Genomic DNA, 19,902 nt, shown 5'->3' on the forward strand with positions numbered 1-19,902 from the left:
CAGCTGATACGTAATATAATTGAAGTGTGGCCAATTAGATAAAATGTGATAAATCTTAAACTTTTCGCATTTTTAAAAATGTTTATTTAAAATCTTCAGAAGAGTGTTTAAAACAATAAATATTTGATACCCCATCCTTGATACATAAATCATTTTGCTGCAGCTGCCTCCTCCGCCATTCTTATTGACATTAATAAGACTAGGATGAATAATTTTTGTTATCCGTATCGGCTCCACATTGTTAATTTACACATTTAACGCAAGAAAATGTTCTTCAACTTCTTCTAACTACAACAACCGATTCTGATTTTCAATAAAAGCAAAAGAGTTTGGTTATCAGTGACACGACTAACACTTTTGTGAATCATTTTTAATACCCGCAACTGCTCCGCATTATTTAATTCATTGGTTAAGCTCGTCACAAAGTTACATTAAACAAAATAAACCAGATTATAAACCGAGGTAATTGAAGACTTTTTGAACATTATTTCTTGCACATATTACTACAGCTACTATTAAAATTATGGAGAGCAACAAATATATATAAATTTAAAATCTTTCATTAAGTTGTGAATATAAAATTGGAAAACCAAGTGACTGACAATTCGTCTCTTTCATTCACGTCGATTTGTGAATGAATTTCGACACTTTCAGATTCTCCGAGATTTGTATCATTCTGTTCAAGTAAGCTTTCAGTCATTCCCTAGAGGTAGTTTAACAAATGGATTAGTTAAGCTAATTATTAGTAGAAGTGTTAATAATTAATATACATAACTGCTTGAAGATTTATAGTATGTCAACTCTATGTCGAGTTCGGACTTGAACTTCGGCAGTTAAACAATTACGTTGGTCGAGAAGAGTGCTTCCATAATTTGAGAAAACGGATTTTGGGAAAGTTTCTTCTCCAGCTGTGGCAAACCATTATTGGTATTAGGCAACACGATCAGCAGGGACAAGTCCGAGTCTTTGTTGGGCATTTCCTGTGCCCACTGCAGTGACATCAAGATCAAATAGTGTTGCATACCTCAAACTCTTTTCCAAGTTCATCATGGGTACTTTGATGATTCTGGCATTGTCCAAATAGAAATCTTCATTTCTGGAGCCAGTATCTGGGAATTAATGCACTCCAGAAATGCCTGTGATGGAACTTGCATCAGGATCATGTTTGTCATACTGGCTGTGCCAGTATCTATGAATCTATCTATGTCTCACTTATTGTATTATTTGAATAAATTGCAATTCAAGCAGTGTAAAGAAAGTGGATAATACGAATACTTATTGTCAATGTCGTTCTGCTAATTAATGATTTTTAACGGAGTTAGACTCGGTATTTTCGAGCTTAGGATTATTCTCGCTACAATACTAATACCTTCGTGCTTAAGTACAGTTATAAAATAAACAGACAGCCATCAATATATTTCAGCCGAATTTATATAAATATGTACATATAATATATATATATTGAGATTTTCGCAAATCGTAACGTAAAAACTTATTCCAATTATTATATATTTTTATCATAAATAAAATACGATTTTTTTAAGAATGTGACACGTGTAAATATAATTTAGTTTAATTATATTTATACACTTATTTAAATGTATAATGAATACAAATATAGAACTTATCAAATTATGCAGATCATATCCAACAGCATTATTATGAAGTATTCAATAACATTGTTATAATCTATTTAAATATGATATATTGGAACACACTTAACGGAGGCTGAAGCTGCATCTGCTGCAGTCGCATCTGCTCGACTTTGGGTATTAATATTAAAATGTACCAAATTAATATACCGAAAAAATACTACAATTATATTAAAGGCTAATTTAGGTACTACATTTAAAATAGACCATAGAGTGCAAGATATACCAGATTGTCAGCCAAAGCAACTAAGACCCCTAGTAAGTAGGCGGTTTCCCCATACAACATTTTATCTTAAATATCAACATTTTTTATATGAGCAACCAAACTTTCAGAAATCATATTGACTGTAGATATTATTGAATGTACCAAAAATTACACTTGTTATTCGACTTTTGGCAATTTTCGGGGGCGGAAGAGGGCGTGACAAAAATTTGAAATATACTTGATCTGCCTGCAGATATAACAATTGCTGTCGAATAAAAATATGATATCTCTAACTCTTATAGTCTCTGAGATCTAGGTGAAAGACGGACATGGCTATATCATCTGGGCTGTTGACCCTGATCAAGAATATATATACTTTAATTATATTTCCTGCTGGCACAAAGTTATAGTACCCTTCTACCCTATGGATAAAAGTACAAGTAAAGATACATATGTAACAACTTTGATAAAAATCATTAGGAGTGTATAAAATTAAATTGATATGGTACTGAATTACGTAAAGGGCACAATTTCTTTCCATATGTAACATTTAGCTAATGTCTTTACTCCTAATGATGTTTGCGGTTATTGTTGTTTTTGAATTCTTTAAAATGTATGCGACGAAGTCCCATTACTGTCAATATAATGTTAACATAATAAATCAAATATTAGGAATTGAAGGCTTTAGGATTGCGTTTATTGATATTAATCAGATTAAATATTATATTATAAATTCCCTTTTCCTTAAGGATTAAGTAGCTTTCCAGCAAAAAGAACAGTACTCTGATTATTGATGATATAGTAGTTAAATGGATGGTCCGCATAGAAATTTTTCGGCTTCTGTGGGGGTATGGGAAGACTCGTAAGTTCGACGATCAATGCTGTTAAATAAATAATAAATAGAAACGAAATAAATGGTTAGATAAGTTTTAAACCCATACAAAAGTGTTGGACTAGCAGTAACATAAAAACGATTAACAAGTGAGAAAACTACAGTCGAGTGTGATCGACATACCCGCTTCCCATTTTTAATGAAATCAAAACAGTGCGGTATTATTTTTAAAGTTTGCTAAATTAATATTACACAAAAATACGAATATCTACCAAAAGCTATATTTGGTATATTGATATAGTACTCAATACAAAATATACCATAGAGTACAACGAGATTAACCATAGAGTGTACGAGATTGTCAGCCAAAGCTACGAAGGCCCATACACAATAATTTCTTCAATAACTTAAATTTGTACCTAATTTTCAAGAATTATAAGTATTGCAGCTATTATGGCCCTAGCTTCAAAATAACACTAATTTTTCGATTTGCGTGGTCGTCGATTTGCAAACAACATGCAGTCGGAAAAAAATATATTTGCATCTCGTATAGTTTCGGATATCGAGGTGCTTATACGGACAAATGGATGGACGGACAAAGGGTGATCAAGAATATATATACTTAATAGGGTCGACGATGTATCATTCTGCCTGCTACATACATTTTCTGCAGGCCCAAAGTTATTATATCCTATGGGCACCTGGAAAACCTTTAAACTTACCTGTCGCTGCAGCTGCCTCAGTGCCCCTTTCATTGACGTCGATAACAGCCTTGTGAAAGATTTTCGACACTTTTAACTGGTCCGGACTTGTGATCATTCTGCTAAAGTCAGCATTATTCGAGAACATTTCGGACATTCCCAGCTATTGGTAGTCTCACATAAGAATTAGTTATATTCATTGTTAGTAAGCCTTTAAACTAAATATACCTGCTCAAAAGTGTTTTTCAACTCCACCTTGAATTCTGATTTGAACTTTGGCAGTTTCACAATTACATCGGTCGAGTAAAGTTCTTTCCTAATTTGGGAAAGCTGAGTTCTGCCAAGTTTCCTCTCCAATTGTGGCAAACCAGTCTTCCTATTAGGCAACAAAATCAGCAGGGACCAGTCCGAGTCTTTGTAGGGCAGTTCCAGTGCAGTGGCATCAAGAAAATCTAGTTCCGCATATCTGAAACTCTCCGTCAATTTCATCATGGGTACTTTGATGCTATTGTCATTGTTTAAATAGAAATTTTCATTTCTGGTGTTAATCTTTCGGAATTGATGGGCCCAGGTTCCCTTAAAATGTACCGCATTGATCAACACCAATTGCGTATCTTCATCCAAAGCACTTGGTGAAATCAGATCTTTTATAAGGTTTTCGGTTCGTTGTTCCACCCAGGAATTAATTTCACGTGCAGCCTTTTCATTTTGGGTAAAGTCTATAGGCTCGACACCGGATAGAAACTTTTTGAAGATTAGTGAACTAAACTCATCCCTCAGCTGATAGCCAGTCTTGATGTAGATTTTGTTGGCAATGCGAAGAACGCTACTTTTTTCGAATGCTGCTAGTACTTTCTGGAAACTCTCCGCAATCTCTACCGCATTATTGGAAATCAGATTAAGACCGCGATCCAATTGGGCTGCTGTTCTGCCGCTGGCTCCTAAGCGCGCCATGGCTGCACAGGTTTGGATTGAGAAGGGTGAGAAAATGATGTTGTCATTGGGGTTGTCTGCTACAAGCTTGGTGTACACGTTGTTGGAGAATTTAGCCAAGCCGCGCGAGAATATATTGGACTGGTCTTGGCCTTGTAATAGGGCCTGGATCAGGAGCAGCATTTTTGCTATATGGCCTGTGCCAGGGAAAATCAAATAAATGAGTATGAGAATGCATTAATTTATCTATGTCTTAATGACCACTAAAAAGGACCAAAATCTGTGCGTTATTGGAAATAATTATTCTATATATAAATTGTCCACTTGGTTCTACTTACAATATATGTTATAATTATCCTTTTCCTAGAGATTTTTGTTTCTTTTAATTTAATGTGATAATATAATTTCATATCACAAATTGTGATTCTGTCCGATTCTCGCTTTTATTTGTATAAATTTAAATTTCTTTACTTACCACTGATTTGTGGAAGTTTATAAATCAACGCCATCACCTCTAACACCAAATACTCAAGTTGATTCCAGAAGTGCAAAATTAACTTTGCATAGAAAGTGAATAATACGAGTATTTATAGTATTCATCAATGTTGTTCTGGTAATTAGTGATTTTTAACGAAGTTAGACTCGCTATTTTCGAACGAATGATTATTCTCGCTACAATATTAATACATTTGTATTTAAGTTCATTTATGAAACAAATAGGCAATCATTTATAAATTCCTAATCAGCTTTGTCAGCTGATACGTAATATAATTGAAGTGTGGCCAATTAGATAAAATGTGATAAATATTAAACTTTTCGCATTTTTAAAAATGTTTATTTAAAATCTTCAGAAGAGTGTTTAAAACAATAAATATTTGATACCCCATCCTTGATACATAAATCATTTTGCTGCAGCTGCCTCCTCCGCCATTCTTATTGACATTAATAAGACTAGGATGAATAATTTTTGTTATCCGTATCGGCTCCACATTGTTAATTTACACATTTAACGCAAGAAAATGTTCTTCAACTTCTTCTAACTACAACAACCTCTGCTGATTTTCAATAAAAGCAAAAGAGTTTGGTTTTCAGTGACACGACTAACACTTTTGTAAATAATTTTTAACATCCGCGCCCGCAATATTTAATTCATTGGTTAAGCTCTTCACAAAGTTACATTAAACAAAATAAACGAGATTGTAAACCGGGGTAATTGAGGACATTTTGAACATTATTTCTTGAGCATCTAATCATAATGATTGATGTTATAATAGTATTTAATATTACGCTTGCTAATTTAAAATAAAACAAGTGAGAAAGCTACAGTCGAGATACCCGCTACCCATTTTGAATAAAAGCAAAATATTGCGGAAATAATCTCAAAATAAAAAAAAAAAGATACTAATATAGGCGACCATGTATATACGTATACGCATATATATATATGTATATACATACATAGAAAGCGTTTTTGCCCATACAAAACTATTTCTTTAATAACTTAAACAATTTTTATCTGATCGCAACCAAATTCAGGAATCATAACTACTATTGTTATTAGCAGCTCTAGCTTTAAAATTACGCTTCTTATTCGGTTTTTATACCCGCTACCCATAGGGTAGAAGGGTATTATAACTTTATGCCGGCAGGAAATGTATGTAACAGGTAGAAAGAGGCATCTCCGACCCTATAAAGTATATATATTCTTGATCAGCGTCAACAGCCGAGACGATATAGCCATGTCCGTCTGTCCGTCTATGTGTCTGTGTGTCTGTCCGTCTGTCCGTATGAAACACTGGATCTCAGAGACTATAAGAGAAAAAGCTATAATTTTTTTTCGACAACATTTGTTATGTTTGCACGCAGATCAAGTTTGTTTCAAATTTTTTCCACGCCACTTCCGCCCCCGCAAATCAAAAAAATCGAATAACAAGCGTAATTTTAAAGCTAGAGTTGCGAATTTTGATATATACTATAATTACTATAGTAGTTATGATTCCTGAAAATTTGGTTGCGATCAGATAAAAATTGTGGAAATTATTAAAGATATACTTTTGTATGGGCAAAAACGCCTACTTACTAGGGCTCTTAGTTGCTTTGGCCGACAATCTGGTACATTGTGCCGACTATGGTATATTTTGAATGGTGTGCTGTATCGATATACCAAACATACCATTTGGTATATTTTTAGTTTTTTTGGAATTTCGGTATATTTTGAAAATAATACCGCAATATTTTGCCCTTATTAAAAATGGGTAGCGGGTATCTCACAGTCGAGCACATTCGTCTGTAACTTTCTTACTTGTTTGATTTGTGGTGGCGGAAGGGGGCGCGACAAAAATGTGAAACAAACTTGATCTGCGTGCAAACATAACAAATGCTGTCGGAAAAAAAATTAGAGCTCTATCTCTTATAGTCTCTGAGATCCAGTGTTTCATACGGACGGGCGGACGGACGGACAGACGGACATGGCTAGATCGTCTCGGCTGTTGATGCTGATGAAGAATATATATACTTCATAGAGTCGAAGATGCCTCCTTCTACAAATGTTACATACATTTCCTGCCGGCACAAAGTTATAATTTTGTATAACCCTTCTACCCTATGGGTAGCGGGTATAATTAACTTGTGTGCAACAACAACATTGATAGTGAACACTTTATAAAGTAGGAGATGCCGTTTGTCTTTTAGTTACATTTCCTCTTGGTACAAAGTTATAATAAAACTCTACACTATGGCGTTTACAAAATGTGAAAATTTCATGTTCATATATGATACATCCAAGTCAATGTTTTTCTGAATGGAAATTAGAAACAATTAACTCAAATTTACGGTTCATTTTGAACCTATATGAAAAGTACAAGTAATTTATGTAACAACTTTGATAAAAATCATTAAGAGTGTATAAAATTAAATTGATTTGGTACTGAATTACGTAAAGGGCACAGTTTTTTTTTCATATGTAACGTTTAGCTAATGCCTTTGCTTCTAATGATGTTTGCGGTTATTGTTGTTTTTGAATTCTTTAAAGTATTGGCGACGAAGTCTCATTACTGTCATGTCAACATAATGAATCAAATATTAGGAATTGAAGGCTTTTACATAGATTGCGTTTATTGATATTAATCAGATTAAATATTATAACTTCCCTTTTCATTTAAGGATTAAGTAGCTTTCCAGCAAAGAGCACAGTACTCTGTTTATTGATGATATAGTAGTTGAATGGATGGTCTGCAAAGAATTCTTTCGCCCACGGTATTACGAGTGCTGAGACAGGTGTAGCTACAATTGCTGTTGAGATGAAAGACAGAAACAAAACAAAAATATATAAAAGGTACTGGGAAAGGATTACCTTAAAAAAGGATTAAATAGCATATAGAAATGAAAAAAAAAGTGAAATCCAAAAAGAACTTGCCACTTCTACATGCAACACACAACTTTTAAACTTACATGTGGCTGCAGCTGCCTCAGTGCCCCTTTCATTAACGTCGATAACAGCCTTGTGAAAGATATTCGACACTTTTAACTGCTTCGGACTTGTGATCATTCTGCTAAAGTCAGCATTATCCGAGAACATTTCGGACATTCCCAGCTATTGTAGTTTCACATAAAGATTAATTATATTCATTGTTAGTAGAAGTCTTTAAATTAAATATACCTGCTCAAAAGTGTTTTTCAACTCCACCTTGAATTCAGATTTGAACTTTGGCAGTTTCACAGTTACTTCGGTCAAGTAGAGTTTTTCCCTAATTTGAGAAAGCTGAGTTCCGCGAAGTTTCCTCTCCAGATGTGGCAAACCAGTCTTCCTATTAGGCAACAAAATTAGCAGGCACCAGTCTGAGTCTTCGTAGGGCAATTCCAGTGCAGTGGCATCAAGAAAATCTAGTTTCGCATATCTGAATCTCTCCCTCATTGTCATTATGGGCACTTTGATGCTATTGTCATTGTTCAAATAAAACTTTTCATTTCTGGTGTCAATCTTTGGGAATTGATGGGCCCAGGTTCCCTTAAAGTGTACTGCATTGATCAACACCAATTGCGTATTTTCATCCAAATCACTTGGTGAAATCAGATCTTTTATAAGGTTTTCGGTTCGTTGTTCCACCCAGGAATTAATTTCACGTGCAGCCTTTTCATTTTGGGTAAAGTCTATAGGCTCGACACCGGATAGAAACTTTTTGAAGATTAGTGAACTAAACTCATCCCTCAGCTGATAGCCAGTCTTGATGTAGATTTTGTTGGCAATGCGAAGAACGCTACTTTTTTCGAATGCTGCTAGTACTTTGTGGAAACTCTCCGCAATCTCTACCGCATTATTGGAAATCAGATTAAGACCGCGATCCAATTGGGCTGCTGTTCTGCCGCTGGCTCCTAAGCGCGCCATGGCTGCACAGGTTTGGATTGAGAAGGGTGAGAAAATGATGTTGTCATTGGGGTTGTCTGCTACAAGCTTGGTGTACACGTTGTTGGAGAATTTAGCCAAGCCGCGCGAGAATATACTGGACTGGTCTTGGGCGAAGGGCAGAGCAGCCTGTAATAGCACCACGATGAGGAGCAGCATGTTTGCCATACGGGCTGTGTCAGGGATAATCAAATAAATGAGTCTGAGAATGCATTAATTTATCTATGTCTAAATAGGACCAAATTGGAAATAATTATTCTTTATGTAAATTTTCTACACGGTTCTACTTATAGTATATAATTATCATTTTTCTAAAGAATTTTGTTTCTTTTTAATTTAATGTGATAATATAATTTCATATCACTAATTATGATTCTGTCCGATTCTCGCTTTTATTTGTATAAATTTAAATTTCTTTACTTACCACTGATTTGTGGAAGTTTATAAATCAACGCCATCACCTCTAACACCAAATACTCAGGCTGATTCCACAAGTGAAAAATTAACTTTGCGTAGAAAGTGAATAATACGAGTATTTATATTATTCATCAATGATGTTCTGGTAATTAGTGATTTTTAACGGAGTTAGACTCGCTATTTTCGAACGAATGATTATTCTCGCTACAAAATTAATACATTTGTATTTAAGTTCATTTATGAAAAATTTATAAATTCCTAATCAGTTTCATCAGCTGATACGTTATATAATTGAAGTGTGGCCAATTAGATAAAATGTGATAAATAGTAAACTTTTCGCATTTTTAAAAATGTTTATTTAAAATCTTCAGAATAGGGTTTAAAACAATAAATATTTGATACCTCATCCTTGATACATAAATCATTTTGCTGCAGCTGCCAACTCCGCCTTTCTTGTTGACATTAATAAGACTAGGATGAATAATTTTTGTTATCCGTATCGGCTCCACATTGTTTAACACATTTAAGTTAGATTAACGCAAGAAAATATTCTTCAACTTCTTCTAACTATAACAACCGATTCTGATTTTCAATAAAATCAAAAGAGTTTGGTTTTCAGTGACACGAATAACACTTTTGTGAATCATTTTTAACATCCGCACCCGCAATATTTAATTCATTGGTTAAGCTCGTCACAAAGTTACATTAAACAAAATAAACCAGATTGTACACCGGAGTAATTGAGGACGTTTTTGAACATTATTTCTTGAGCATCTAATAATGACTGATGTTATAATAGTATTAATATTACGCTGGCCATTTTAAAATAAAACAAGTGAGAAAGCAACAGATACCTGCTACACATTTTGAATAAAAGCCAAAATAATCTCAAAATACATATAAAAAAAAAAAATATGCATGTATTCTCGATCGAGATTTAAACACCACCGACAGGGATTAAAACTCGCACACCACAATTACTATAGTAATTATTGTATTTACCATTAAAAAAAATGTATATACAATAAACATGTTCAACTTGCACTCTACCACCAGAGCTATCGCAGTCCTTCTGAACTCTCTATGCAAACAGATACTAATATAGGCGAGCATGTATATACGTATACGCATACATACAATACATACATAGCAGGTATTTTTGCGCATACAAAAGTATTTCTTTAATACCATCCACAATTTTTATTTATAATTGTTGTAAATACGATTAAAAAACGCAAGTATCCCGAGTACCACAACATGAAGGGCTTGCACTCTCCCACCAGATGCGAGTATGTATGTATATACGCATACGCTTACATTCATTATATTCATAGAAGGCGTTTTTGCCCATTCAAAACTATTTCTTTAATAACTTAGACAATTTTTATCTGATCGCAACCAAATTTTCAGGAATCATAACTACTATTGTTATTATTGTATACTTCAAAATTCGCTCTAGCTCTAATATGACGCTTGTTATTCGGGTTTTTGATTTGTTGGGGCGCAAGGGGGCGTGGCAAAAATTTGAAACAAACTTGATCTGCGTGCAAACATAGCAAATGCTTTCGAAAAAAAATTAAAGTTTTATCTCTTAAAGTCTCTGAGATCCAGTGTTTCATACGGATGGACGGACAGATGGACATGGCTAGATCGTCTCGGCTGTTGATGCTGATGAAGAATATATATACTTTATAGGGTCGGTGATGCCTCGTTCTACCTTGTTACATAAATTTCCTGCCGGCACAAAGTTATAACTTTGTATAACCGTTCTTCCCTATGGGTAGCGGGTATAATTAACTTGTGTGCAACATTGATAGTGAACACTTTATAAAGTTGGAGATGCCTCCGTTTGTCTTTTAGTCACATTTTTTCTTGGCACAAAGTTATAATACAATTCTACACTATGGGTAGCGATTACAAAATGTGAAAATTTCATATTCATATATATACATCTAAGTCAATGTTTTTCCGAAAGGAAATTATAAACAAATTACTCAAATTTACGCTTCATTTTGAACCTATATGAAAAATACAAGTAATTTATGTAACAACTTTGATAAAAATCATTAAGAGTGTATAAAATTAAATTTATTTGGTACTGAATTACTTAAAAGGCACAATTTCTTTCCATATGTTGTTACATAGCTAATGTCTTTGCTTCTAATGATGTTTGTAGTCATTGTTGTTTTTGAATTCTTTAAAATGTTTGCGACGAAGTCTCATTACTGTCAACATAATGTTAACATAATGAATAAAATATAAGGAATTGAAGGCTTTTAGATTGCGTTTATTGATATTAATTAGATTAAATATTATAAATTCCCTTTTCATTTAAGGATTAAGTAGCTTTCCAGCAAAGAGCACAGTACTCTGTTTATTGATGATATAGTAGTTGAATGGATGGTCTGCATAGAATTTTTTCGCCCACGGTTTTATGTTACTTGAGAGAACTATAGATGAAATTGCTGTTGAGATGAAAGACAGAAACAAAACAAAAATGGTTAGACAAATTTTAAAATTATATATGAAACGTATTGGGAAAGGATTAACTTAAAAAAAGATTAAATAACATATAGAAATGGAAAAAAGTGAAATCCAAAAAAAACATGCCACTTGCAAAACAAAACCTTTAAACTTACATGTGGCTGCAGCTGCCTCAGTGCCCCTTTCATTCACGTCGATAACAGCCTTGTGAAAGATTTTCGACACTTTTAACTGCTCCGGACTTGTGATCATTCTGCTAAAGTCAGCATTATCCGAGAACATTTCGGACATTCCCAGCTATTGTAGTTTCACATAAAGATTAATTATATTCATTGTTAGTAGAAGTCTTTAAATTAAATATACCTGCTCAAAAGTGTTTTTCAACTCCACCTTGAATTCAGATTTGAACTTTGGCAGTTTCACAGTTACTTCGGTCAAGTAGAGTTTTTCCCTAATTTGAGAAAGCTGAGTTCCGCGAAGTTTCCTCTCCAGATGTGGCAAACCAGTCTTCCTATTAGGCAACAAAATTAGCAGGCACCAGTCTGAGTCTTCGTAGGGCAATTCCAGTGCAGTGGCATCAAGAAAATCTAGTTTCGCATATCTGAATCTCTCCCTCATTGTCATTATGGGCACTTTGATGCTATTGTCATTGTTCAAATAAAACTTTTCATTTCTGGTGTCAAACTCTAGGAATTGATGAGCCCACGTTCCCTTAAAGTGTACTGCATTGATCAACACCAATTGCGTATTTTCATCCAAATCACTTGGTGAAATCAGATCTTTTATAAGGTTTTCGGTTCGTTGTTCCACCCAGGAATTAATTTCACGTGCAGCCTTTTCTTTTTGGGTAAAGTCTATAGGCTCGACACCGGATAGAAACTTTTTGAAGATTAGTGAACTAAACTCATCCCTCAGCTGATAGCCAGTCTTGATGTAGATTTTGTTGGCAATGCGAAGAACGCTACTTTTTTCGAATGCTGCTAGTACTTTGTGGAAACTCTCGGCAATCTCTACCGCATTATTGGAAATCAGATTAAGACCGCGATCCAATTGGGCTGCTGTTCTGCCGCTGGCTCCCAAGCGCGCCATGGCTGCACAGGTTTGGATTGAGAAGGGTGAGAAAATGATGTTGTCATTGGGGTTGTCTGCTACAAGCTTGGTGTACACGTTGTTGGAGAATTTAGCCAAGCCGCGCGAGAATATATTGGACTGGTCTTGGCCTTGTAATAGGGCCTGGATCAGGAGCAGCATTTTTGCTATATGGCCTGTGCCAGGGAAAATCAAATAAATGAGTATGAGAATGTATTAATTTATCTAGGTCTTAATGACCACTAAATAGGACCAAAATCTGTGCGTTATTGGAAATAATTATTCTATATGTAAATTGTCCACTTGGTTCTACTTACAGTATATGTTATAATTATCCTTTTCCTAGAGATTTTTGTTTCTTTTTTATTTAACGTGATAATATAATTTCATATCACTAATTGTGATTCTGTCCGATTCTCGCTTTTATTTGTATAAATTTAAATTTCTCTACTTACCACTGATTTGTTCAAGTTTATAAATCAACGCCATCACCTCTAACACCAAATACTCAAGTTGATTCCACAAGTACAAAATTAACTTTGTGTAGAAAGTGAATAATACGAGTATTTATAGTATTGATCAATGTTGTTCTGGTAATTAGTGATTTTTAACGGAATTAGACTCGCTATTTTCGGTAGTACGATTATTCTCGCTACAATATTAATACATTTGTATTTAAGTTTATTTATGAAACAAATAGGCAATCATTTATAAATTCCTAATCAGTTTCATCAGCTGATACGTTATATAATTGAAGTGTGGCCAATTAGATAAAATGTGATAAATAGTAAACTTTTCTCATTTTTAAAAATGTTTATTTAAAATCTTCAGAATAGTGTTTAAAAAATAAATATTTGACACCCCATCCTTGATACATAAATCATTATTTTGCTGCAGCTGCCAACTCCGCCTTTCTTGTTGACATTAATAAGACTAGGATGAATAATTTTTGTTATCCGTATCGGCTCCATATTGTTTAACACATTTAAGTTAGATTAACGCAAGAAAATGTTCTTCAACTTCTTCTAACTACAACAACCGCTGCTGATTTTCAATAAAAGCAAAAGAGTTTGGTTTTCAGTGACACGAATAACACTTTTGTGAATCATTTTTAACACCCGCAACTGCTCCGCACTATTTAATTCATTGGTTAAGCTCGTCACAAAGTTACATTAAACAAAATAAACCAGATTGTACACCGGAGTAATTGAAGAAGTTTTTGAACATTATTTCTTGAGCATCTAATAATGACTGATGTTATAATAGTTTTTATACTCGTACCCGCTACCCATAGGGTAGAATGCTATTTATATTCTTGATCAGCGTCAACAGCCGAGACGATCTAGTCTAGTCCGCCTGTCTGTCTGTCCGTCTGTATGTCTATCCGTCTGTCCGCATGAACACCTAGATTTCAGAGACTATACGAGATAGAGCTATAATTCGACAGCATTTGTTATGTTTGCACGCAGATCAAGTTTGTTTAAAATTTTTGCCACGCCCCCGTCCGCCCCCGCAAATCAACAAAATCGAATAACTAGCGTAATTTAAAGCTAGAGCTGCGAGTTTTGGTTTATACAATAATAACTATAGTATTTATGAGTCCTGAAAGTTTGATTGGGATCAGATAAAAATTGTGGAAGGTATTAAAGAAGTACTTTTGTATGGGCAAAACGCCTACTTACTAGGGGTCTTAGTTGCTTTGGCTGACAATCTGGTATATTGTGCCGTCTAAGTAACAATTTTGATAAAAATCATTAAGGGTATATAAAATTAAATTGATTTGGTACTGAATTACGTAAAGGGCACAATTTCTTTCCATATGTAATGCCTTTGCTTCTAATGATGTTTGTGGTCATTGTTGTTTTTGAATTCTTTAAAATGTTTGCGACGAAGTCCCATTACTTTCAACATAACGTCAACATAATAAATCAAATATTAGAAATTGAAGGCTTTTAGATTGCGTTTATTTTTATTAATCAGATTAAATATTATAAATTCCCTTTTCCTTAAGGATTAAGTAGCTTTCCAGCAAAGAGCACAGTACTCTGTTTATTGATGATATAGTAGTTAAATGGATGATCTGCATTGAATTTTTTTGGCTTCAGTGGTTTTATGTGACCCCTTTTAGGAAGAAGTACAATTGCTGTTGAAATGAAAGACAGAAACCAAACAAAAATGGTTAGTTAAATTTCAAAATTATATATAAAAGGTACTGGGAAAGGATTACCTTAAAAAAAGGATTAATAACATAAAGAAATGAATAAAAGAGAAATCCAAAAAGAACTTGCCACTTCTACATGCAACACACAACTTTTAAACTTACATGTGGCTGCAGCTGCCTCAGTGCCCCTTTCATTAACGTCGATAACAGCCTTGTGAAAGATTTTCGACACTTTTAACTGCTCCGGACTTGTGATCATTCTACTAAAATCAGCCTTATCCGAGAACATTTCGGACATTCCCAGCTATTGTAGTTTCACATAAAGATTAATTATATTCATTGTTAGTAGAAGTCTTTAAATTAAATATACCTGCTCAAAAGTGTTTTTCAATTCCACCTTGAATTCTGATTTGAACTTCGGCAGTTTCACAATTACGTCGGTCGAGTAAAGTTCTTTCCTAATTTGGGAAAGCTGAGTTCCGCGAAGATTCCTCTCCAGATGTGGCAAACCAGTCTTCCTATTAGGCAACAAAATCAGCAGGGACCAGTCCGAGTCCTTGTAGGGCAATTCCAGTGCAGTGGCATCAAGAAAATCTAGTTCCGCATATCTGAATCTCTTCGTCAATTTCATCATGGGTACTTTGATGCTATTGTCATTGTTCAAATAAAACTTTTCATTTCTGGTGTCAATCTTTGGGAATTGATGGGCCCAGGTTCCCTTAAAGTGTACCGCATTGATCAACACCAATCGCGTATCTGCATCCAAAGCACTTGGTGAAATCAGATCTTTTATAAGGTTTTCGGTTCGTTGTTCCACCCAGGAATTAATTTCACGTGCAGCCTTTTCATTTTGGGTAAAGTCTATAGGCTCGACACCGGATAGAAACTTTTTGAAGATTAGTGAACTAAACTCATCCCTCAGCTGATAGCCAGTCTTGATGTAGATTTTGTTGGCAATGCGAAGAACGCTACTTTTTTCGAATGCTGCTAGTACTTTGTGGAAACTCTCGGCAATCTCTACCGCATTATTGGAAATCAGATTAAGACCGCGATCCAATTGGGCTGCTGTTCTGCCGCTGGCTCCCAAGCGCGCCATGGCTGCACAGGTTTGGATTGAGAAGGGTGAGAAAATGATGTTGTCATTGGGGTTGTCTGCTACAAGCTTGGTGTACACGTTGTTGGAGAATTTAGCCAAGCCACGGGAGAATATACTGGACTGGTCTTGGGCGAAGGGCAGAGCAGCCTGTAATAGCACCACGATGAGGAGCAGCATGTTTGCCATACGGGCTGTGTCAGGGATAATCAAATAAATGAGTCTGAGAATGCATTAATTTATCTATGTCTAAATAGGACCAAATTGGAAATAATTATTCTTTATGTAAATTGTCTACACGGTTCTACTTATAGTATATAATTATCATTTTCCTAGAGATGTTTGTTTCTTTTTAATTTAATGTGATAATATAATTTCATATTACTAATTATGATTCTGTCCGATTCTCGCTTTTATTTGTATAAATTTAAATTTCTCTAGCATTTTGTTTCTCATGTATTTGCAAGTTACTTACCACTGATTTGTGGAAGTTTATAAATCAACGCCATCACCTCTAACATCAAATACTCAAGTTGATTCCACAAGTACAAAATTAACTTTTCGTATAAAGAAAATAATACGAGTATTTATATTATTCATCAATGTTGTTCTGGTGATTAGTGATTTTTAACGGAATTAGACTCGCTATTTTCGGTGGTACGATTATTCTCGCTACAATATTAATACATTTGTAATTAAGTTAATTTATGAAACAAATAGACAATAATTTATATAATTGCAGTGTGGCCAATTAGATAAAAGTGATAAGTATTAAACTTTTCGCATTTTTAAAAATGTTTATTTAAAATCTTCAGAAGAGTGTTTAAAAAATAAAATATTTGATACCTCATCCATTTTACATAAATCATTATTTTGCTGCAGCTGCCTCCTCCGCCTTTCTTATTGACACTAATAAGACTAGGTTTAATAATTTTTGTTTAACGAAAGAAAATGTTCTTCAACTTCTTCTAACTACAACAACCGCTGCTGATTTTCAATAAAAGCAAAAGAGTTTGGTTTTCAGTGACACGACTAACACTTTTGTGAATAATTTTTAACACCCGCAACTGCTCTGCACTATTTAATTCATTGGATAAGCGCGTCAGAAAATTACATTAAACAAAATAAACTAGATTGTAAACCGGAGAAATTGAGGACGTTTTTGAACATACAAAATTATTTCATGAGTATCTTATCATACTGACTGATGTTATAATAGTTTTTATACCCGGTACCCATAGGGTAGAATGGTATTTTAACTTTGTGCCGGCAGGAAATGTATGTAACAGGTCGAAGGAGGCATCTCCGACCCCATAAAGTATATATATTCTTGATCAGCGTCAACAGCCGAGACGATCTAGTCATGTTCGTCTGTCTGTCTGTCCGTCCGTCCGTATGAACACCTAGATCTCAGAGACTATTCTATAATTTTTTCGTCAGCATTTGTTATGTTCGCATGCAGATCAAGTTTGTTTCAAATTTTTGCCACGCCCCCTCCGCCCCCACAAATCAAAAAATCGAATAACAAGCTAAAGCTAGAGCTGCGAAGTTTAGTGTATACAATAATAACTATAGTATTTATGAGTTCTGAAAATTTGATTGCGATCAGATTAAAATTGTGGAATGTATTAAATAAATATTTTTGTAAGGGCCAAAACGCCTACTTTCTAGGGGTCTTACTTGCATTGGCTGACAATATTGTACCGTCTATGGTATATTTTGAATACTATATGTACTATACTGTGTACTATATCGATATACCAAATATACCACTTGGAATATTTTTTTAGTATTTTTGGTATATTTTGAGATTAATTCAGAAAAATATAATGCTTTTATTTAAAATGGGTAGCGGGTATCTCACACTCGACTGTAGCTTTCTTACTTGTTAATACTACCTTGCCATTCTAAAATAATAACAATTTCTTTCCATATGTAAAATTTAGCTAATCCCTTTGCTTCTAATGATGTTTGTGATTATTGTTGTTTTTGAATTATTTAAAATGTTTGCGACGAAGTCCCATTACTATCAACATAATGTCAATATAATAAATCAAATATTAGGAATTGAAGGCTTTTATATTGCGTTTATTGATATTAATCAGATTAAATATAATATTATAAATTCCCATTTCCTTAAGGATTAAGTAGCTTTCCAGCAAAGAGCACCGTACTCTGATTATTGATGATATAGTAGTTAAATGGATGGTCTGCATAGAATTTTTTCGGCTTCATTGGTTGTATGTGACCCATGAGAGGAACTATTAGAATTGCTGTTGAGATGAAAGATGGAAACAAAACAAAAATGGTTAGACAAATTGTAAAATTATATATGAAAGGTACTGGGAAAGGATTACCTTAAAAAAGGATTAAATAACATATAGAAATGAAAAAAAATTAAAAATTAAAAAAAGAACTTGCCACTTCTACATGCAACACACAACTTTTAAACTTACATGTGGCTGCAGCTGCCTCAGTGCCCCTTTCATTCACGTCGATAACAGCCTTGTGAAAGATTTTCGACACTTTTAACTGCTCCGGACTTGTGATCATTCTGCTAAAGTCAGCATTATCCGAGAACATTTCGGACATTCCCAGCTATTGGTAGTCTCACATAAAAATTAGTTATATTCATTGTTAGTAGAAGTTTTTAAATTAAATATACCTGCTCAAAAGTGTTTTTCAACTCCACCTTGAATTCGGACTTGAACTTTGGCAATTTCACAATTACGTCGGTCGAGTAAAGTTTTTTCCTAATTTGGGAAAGCTGAGTTCTGCCAAGTTTCCTCTCCAGTTGTGGCAAACCAGTCTTCTTATTAGGCAACAAAATTAGCAGGGACCAGTCCGAGTCTTTGTATGGTAATTCCAGTGCAGTGGCATCAAGAAAATCTAGTTCAGCATATCTGAAAATCTTCGTCAATTTCATTATGGGTACTTTGATGCTATTGTCATTGTTCAAATAAAACTTTTCATTTCTGGTGTCAATCTTTGGGAATTGATGGGCCCAGGTTCCCTTAAAATGTACCGCATTGATCAACACCAATCGCGTATCTGCATCCAAAGCACTTGGTGAAATCAGATCTTTTATAAGGTTTTCGGTTCGTTGTTCCACCCAGGAATTAATGGCACGTGCAGCCTTTTCTTTTTTGGGTAAAGTCTATAGGCTCGACACCAGATAGAAACTTTTTGAAGATTAGTGAACTAAACTCATTCCTCAGCTGATAGCCAGTCTTGATGTAGATTTTGTTGGCAATGCGAAGAATGCTACTTTTTTCGAATGCTGCTAGTACTTTGTGGAAACTATCCGCAATCTCTACCGCATTATTGGAAATCAGATTAAGACCGCGATCCCAATTGGGCTGCTGTTCTGCCGCTGGCTCCCAAGCGCGCCATGGCTGCACAGGTTTGGATTGAGAAGGGTGAGAAAATGATGTTGTCATTGGGGTTGTCTGCTACAAGCTTGGTGTACACGTTGTTGGAGAATTTAGCCAAGCCGCGCGAGAATATACTGGTATGGTCTTGGGCAAAGGGCAGAGCAGCCTGTAATAGCACCACGATGAGGAGCAGCATGTTTGTCATACGGGCTGTGTCAGGGATAATCAAATAAATGAGTCTGAGAATGCATTAATTTATCTATGTCTTAATGACCACTAAATAGGACCAAATTCTGTGCGTTATTGGAAATAATTATTCTTTATATAAATTGTCGACTCGGTCGACTTTAGTATATAATTATCCTTTTCCTAAAGAATTTTGTTTCTTTTTAATTTAATGTGATAATATAATTTCATATCACTAATTGTGATTCTGTCCGATTCTCGATTTTATTTGTATAAATTTAAATTTCTTTACTTACCACTGATTTGTGGAAGTTTATAAATCAACGCCATCACCTCTAACACCAAATACTCAAGTTGATTCCAGAAGTGCAAA

At 34.5% G+C, this 19,902-nt stretch overlaps 2 protein-coding genes and 1 pseudogene across 2 annotated transcripts; all 3 read right to left on the minus strand.

The window, feature by feature from the left end:
- Nucleotides 1–2,545: 2,545 nt before the first annotated feature.
- Nucleotides 2,546–9,229, minus strand: LOC133846105 (uncharacterized). Its single transcript, XM_062280856.1, has 8 exons — nt 9,150–9,229; nt 7,982–8,898; nt 7,774–7,915; nt 7,487–7,614; nt 4,799–4,880; nt 3,619–4,520; nt 3,412–3,553; nt 2,546–2,738 (listed from the first exon to the last, which is right to left on the minus strand). Exons 1-8 carry the CDS (start codon nt 9,181–9,183, stop codon nt 2,602–2,604), a joined length of 2,484 nt encoding a protein of 827 aa, XP_062136840.1. The 5' UTR covers nt 9,184–9,229; the 3' UTR covers nt 2,546–2,601.
- A 2,183-nt stretch (nt 9,230–11,412) lies between these two features.
- On the minus strand, nt 11,413–16,527 carry LOC133846106 (uncharacterized). Its single transcript, XM_062280857.1, has 8 exons — nt 16,445–16,527; nt 15,247–16,163; nt 15,039–15,180; nt 14,725–14,858; nt 13,171–13,252; nt 11,990–12,891; nt 11,782–11,923; nt 11,413–11,607 (listed from the first exon to the last, which is right to left on the minus strand). Exons 1-8 carry the CDS (start codon nt 16,488–16,490, stop codon nt 11,474–11,476), a joined length of 2,499 nt encoding a protein of 832 aa, XP_062136841.1. The 5' UTR covers nt 16,491–16,527; the 3' UTR covers nt 11,413–11,473.
- A 1,511-nt stretch (nt 16,528–18,038) lies between these two features.
- On the minus strand, nt 18,039–19,897 carry LOC133844448 (serine protease inhibitor 42Dd-like; annotated as a pseudogene).
- Between the last annotated feature and the right edge of the window lie 5 nt (nt 19,898–19,902).

The sequence above is a fragment of the Drosophila sulfurigaster genome, chromosome 3 (genome assembly GCF_023558435.1).
Source record: "Drosophila sulfurigaster albostrigata strain 15112-1811.04 chromosome 3, ASM2355843v2, whole genome shotgun sequence".
Taxonomy (NCBI): domain Eukaryota; kingdom Metazoa; phylum Arthropoda; class Insecta; order Diptera; family Drosophilidae; genus Drosophila; species Drosophila sulfurigaster.